The sequence below is a fragment of the Strix uralensis genome, chromosome 7 (genome assembly GCF_047716275.1).
Source record: "Strix uralensis isolate ZFMK-TIS-50842 chromosome 7, bStrUra1, whole genome shotgun sequence".
Taxonomy (NCBI): Eukaryota; Metazoa; Chordata; class Aves; order Strigiformes; family Strigidae; genus Strix; species Strix uralensis.
The window spans coordinates 19332956-19337681 of NC_133978.1; the positions used below are offsets into that span (position 1 = coordinate 19332956).

At 44.1% G+C, this 4726-nt stretch overlaps 1 protein-coding gene across 1 annotated transcript; it reads right to left on the bottom strand.

Moving 5' to 3' along the window:
* Positions 1–138: 138 nt before the first annotated feature.
* CHCHD1 (coiled-coil-helix-coiled-coil-helix domain containing 1) lies at positions 139–3223 on the bottom strand. The gene is made up of 3 exons (XM_074874645.1): positions 3040–3223; positions 2346–2464; positions 139–937 (listed from the first exon to the last, which is right to left on the bottom strand). The coding sequence occupies exons 1-3, from the start codon at positions 3179–3181 to the stop codon at positions 827–829; spliced, it is 372 nt and encodes a 123-aa protein (XP_074730746.1). The 5' UTR covers positions 3182–3223; the 3' UTR covers positions 139–826.
* Between the last annotated feature and the right edge of the window lie 1503 nt (positions 3224–4726).

Genomic DNA, 4726 nt, shown 5'->3' on the forward strand with positions numbered 1-4726 from the left:
TGAAAAAAAAAATCAAAACAAATAATTAATTACATTATTTCAGTATCAGTCCATGCTTGAACTTTCTCGTCCCCTTTTAGCTTTTTTACCAAAACAATGGAGCATTTTTTGTGGCTTATGAGTTGCTCAAGCCAAACAAGAGTTTTACATTATTTTATTATAGTACAGACAACATAATGGATTTGACATGGCACCATATCTGTCCCACCTGCAAGTCAGAGGGCCTAAATCACAAGCTTCTATGTTAAAGTTATATTTGATCCTTACCAATGTATTGCGTTTTAACAAGGTATTTTGCTGGAGATTACTTCCTCATTCTACAGCCTTCTTGTACAGCAGCAGGAATTAAAAAAATTTTAAGAGGAACCAAATTGCGTATACATATGTGTAGGAGTACGAGTCATGAGATTACTATCAATTTTAAATTGTCTCAATGTCTGGGCCTGAGCACTTTTTGATAGCAGCTCAGAAGTTAGGCAGGAAGCTTATACATGAGGAAAAGTCACCCCCTAACTGTTGGAAAAGGCATTTACATGCATTGCTAGAAGACTTTATTTCACAGTGAGGGCCTGACTCCACACTGTGGCTAGTTGAAGAGCACACTCCAGAAATCCTAAGACCACAAGACCCAAGAACCTCATGAACAAAGTCAGCTGATGGTCAAGATGGGTGGTTTTTGCTCTGGAAACAGATATGTGGTCAAGATCCATACAGCAGCGCTGACAGATACCACCTGACATCAAATGCTCACTCAAGTTTACTTTTTACTTTTTTGCCAAAGATACCAATTTTAATTGCTTGTCTGCAGTCCCTTTAATAAAGCACATTATACATAACGTGTGATCTGAGGAAACCTCCTCAGGAGCGTGTTCACTTTGCTTGAAGTTAAGTTTTCCCTGGATGACAGGATGTCCTCATTTTGATTCTTGCGCTCTTTCTGAAAGAGAAAAAGAAATCTCAAAATATTACCTCTGCTTATTTGTAGAGCTGATGCTCACCCCCAAAGACTACTACTAATTGTACTGGGATGTTTCTTTCAGAAGAATGCTATTTCTTTAAGGAACACTTACAGTAGCACTTGGCTCAATACTCACCAGGCTTTCAAAAGCTGATGACCTTTAAATGATGTAACTGACTGACATCTTGCAAAGATGATATTCTTCCATATTCTTCATTAACAATATTATAAACTTATAGCAACAACTCAGATTTTTTCTTTTTACGTTCTGTTATTCGATTTGATTCTTTGTAATCTACCAAATAAATTGTGGACAATTTTTTATTTATGCTGTCAAACAGCAACAGTAAATGACTATTTATTAAATGATGGTACTGTTAAAAAAAAATTGAAACCTGAAATCAGTTTAAGGAGAAGTTTAGTATATATACTTACCTTTAGTCTGCTTTTGAAACTGACTTGATTTCAAGTTTATCATACAGCTGGAAACCTCTAATTTCCAAGCAATATGAAATTTATTTTTCAAGAAAATGTATAGCCTTCAAAGAAACAGCCTTAAAGAAGTCCTAATTTTCAGAGAATTGAGAACAGCTGTAACTACCCCCATGTATCCTGAAAATTCTGTTTGTTATGAGGATTACTGAAACTACTGATTATGTCTCTACCACCTTGTCTCCACCCTCACCCCTGCAAGCACAGAACTATTTACAGATTTATGACGGATTGGAATTTCGGAATCCTAACTCACCACTTTCTCCTACTGTCTAGATAATGCAGGTATTGGATTGGCATCCAAGTCAGCTATTTCTTAATTCTATGAATCAGAGCAGTTGCAGAAACCTACCTACACTGTACATCTCCCCAATTACAATATAATCCACATCTCGCACCATACAAATCAGTTCTACTTAACAGCTCCAAATTGTGCACTCATTCAGAACTATCGTATCATATGGAGAAGAACAGTGACTGTTATTACTTCATTAGGCCTGAAGCTCTAGAGATTAAAAACTGGAAGAAATCAAAAGAAGTGGCCTAGGTCAGTGTCAATTGAGAGCAACTGAGCTCTACTTCAAGAATTTGACAACACAAAAAGGACTGGATGGGGCTATTGTTTCATCCCTAGTTATAACATACCAAACATCCAGTCCCTTCCTACAGTCCTTTATTTTCATTCTAAATTAATTTAATTTTAACTTAACTGCTGCATTCAAAAAGGAAGGATTGCACATTTGATCTACACCATCCTGCATCAAATGGGTTACCACCACCAATCAAACTGTTCAGAGAACATTATTACTACAAAATTATTACACAGAAAAAGTGACTGGGTGTTTCCTCCTTCCCTACTACTAGCCTTTAAGAACACAAAAGAGGCCTTAGTTACTTCTGCCTTTGCCACGCAGTCATGGAACATCCGGATCTCCTCGGCACAAGCTGTATCGTTGAAGTCATTCTGTTTCCAGCAGGCCATCATTACCGACATCTCCGTAATGCACGTCGCCTCTAGAAGGGAAAGACACAACCAAAAACCTCAGGTGTTTGGGATTTCATGCTAACAGCCTCCGCAGTGCACGAACCTCCAGAGAGAAGTTTAAGGTGGGGTAGAAGCAGGTGAGAAAAAACAACAGTAAAGTAAAGATCTCACCTTTGCTTTGTGTAGAGAAGATGTTGCTGCTAGCACAAAGATTAGCACCATTGCTGCCATCACACCTGACTGAGTTCTAAAGGTAAATGCTTTGTTGAGGCGTAACAAAGCGTTTTACATGTGTGATGCGCATACGGAGTACCACAAGACACAAATTTAGGGCTGCTGTATGAGAAAGCAATCTTTCCAAAAGAACCCGTGTGCTAATTCTATGGCCCAAACCAGAGCCCTTCCCCACCGCCGCCCTGGCGCTTCCGAGCATCAACTCGACCCAGCCCTGGCACCACCGTGACCCTTTCCAGGGCGAAGCCGTCGGAGAGCAGCGGGACAGCTCCCACCGGTGGCAGGTCTACCTCTCAAGGGCTGGGGGCCTCGTCCCCCGCCGTTCCTCCCCGGGGAGGGGGCATTTAACGGCCTGGCACCGGGAACTCACCTCCCGCCTGCTCCCTGCGGTTCGCTACCTTGTTGGCCAGCACCAGCGGCCGGGTAGAGCGAAGAACCGGGGGCCGCTTCTTCTGCCGCCACTGCCCGGAAACCCAGCGGATGACCCAGGCCGGGTACACGGGCGCCGCCATGTTTTTTGCGACAGGCCGCGCGGCGAGCGGGCCCCGCGCCCCGCCCACCCGGCGGGCGCCTGCGCGCTGCCGGCCCCGGGGCGCCGCCGGGCGTGGCGGGGCGGGGCCGCCTCACGCGCCGGGGCGTGGCGTAACGTAGCGTGGCGTGATGTAGCGTGGCGCGTCGCGCCCTGCGGCAGCCGGCGCGCGCGCGGCGGAAACGGCAAACGGACCCGCCGGTGGCATAACCGCGTTCTTCCTCCCCCGCCCTGTTTCTGCAGGCAAGGGCCGCGACAACCGAGCAACTTCCCGCCGTTTCAGTGCTAGACGGAACCACCCCGTAACAACTCCCAACAGTTCGCGTCCCAAACGTTCCTCTGCAGCCAAGCGAAGCGCGGGAGGCGCTCACCATCCTTCAGCCAGAGCACAAGAAACGATGAGTGCTTCAAAGGGAACTGAGGGCGTCCCGTTGCAACCCTAGGGAAACTTCTCGGTGCTTGAAACTCAGCAGCACCTTCACCCCCAGCCCTTCCTCTCTCTCCCTTGCATACTAACAGCAGGGTCTCCCCTCCACTGTTCCTACTGTATCTTCCACGAAGATACTGAAACTGCCATTTCTGAAATGGTATTAGTGTTCTCACAGGCTCGTACTCAGTAGTGGAGAATTCTTGTTCCCTGAAGTTTTTTTCCTAGTTTAAATATCTGGAATTCCTCAACTCATCTGGCTGATTCTTGAGCCCTTATGTCCCCAGCTGAAAATGACAGGTGATACAGAAGGCACAGTAACATCTCAAGGGCTGGGGTGCAAACAGATTTCTGCACAGCATGAGGGACAAGGTAGATGTACAGAACTGATGAGTTCAACATTGGACTGGGGACCTAAAATACTCTGACGCTTGTCATATAGTGGTCAGTGAATATGCCGTGTTATCACCATATCAGGGCTCCTTCAGGCACCACCAATTTACCTTGTGCACTAGAGGACATAAGAAAAATCAGTTTTCTTCCATAGGAATGCTGTAACAATTTTTTGCATAGCACGTTGCTTTGGATGAAAAGGATATATTCAACCACCTAGCTACAGTCATAAGAAAAAAAAAAGTACTCGCCTCTCCCCAGTCAATGAAGTTAACAAGACATTGGAAATTTTGTTACCTTGATTTCAACATCACCAGACCTATACCAGAATACTCTCAGTATCGTTACTAGAATTTACTGCATCAGTATCAGTACTAGAATTTATTGCATCTGCAGATTTAACATATTCAGGTATGTCTGATTCTATAACTATTTTTGCATTACTGTTAAAATAGTATTTTCTTAGAGTCCTATTTAAAGAATATGAGAAGACATTTCCAAGTAAACAAAAGATTTCTTCTGATCCTCTTTAGAAGCAGATTGCCATCTCTTTAGGTCTAAATTCAGTCTATCTGGAAGTTCTGCAACATTTTGGTAAGAGGGATGTTTCTCTACTTCCATTTTTTCTGATGGGACAGGAAATGAGCTATCATTCTAGCTTGGCTACCAGTGGAGGAAGAATAACAACGAGCTGACACCTTCAAATTA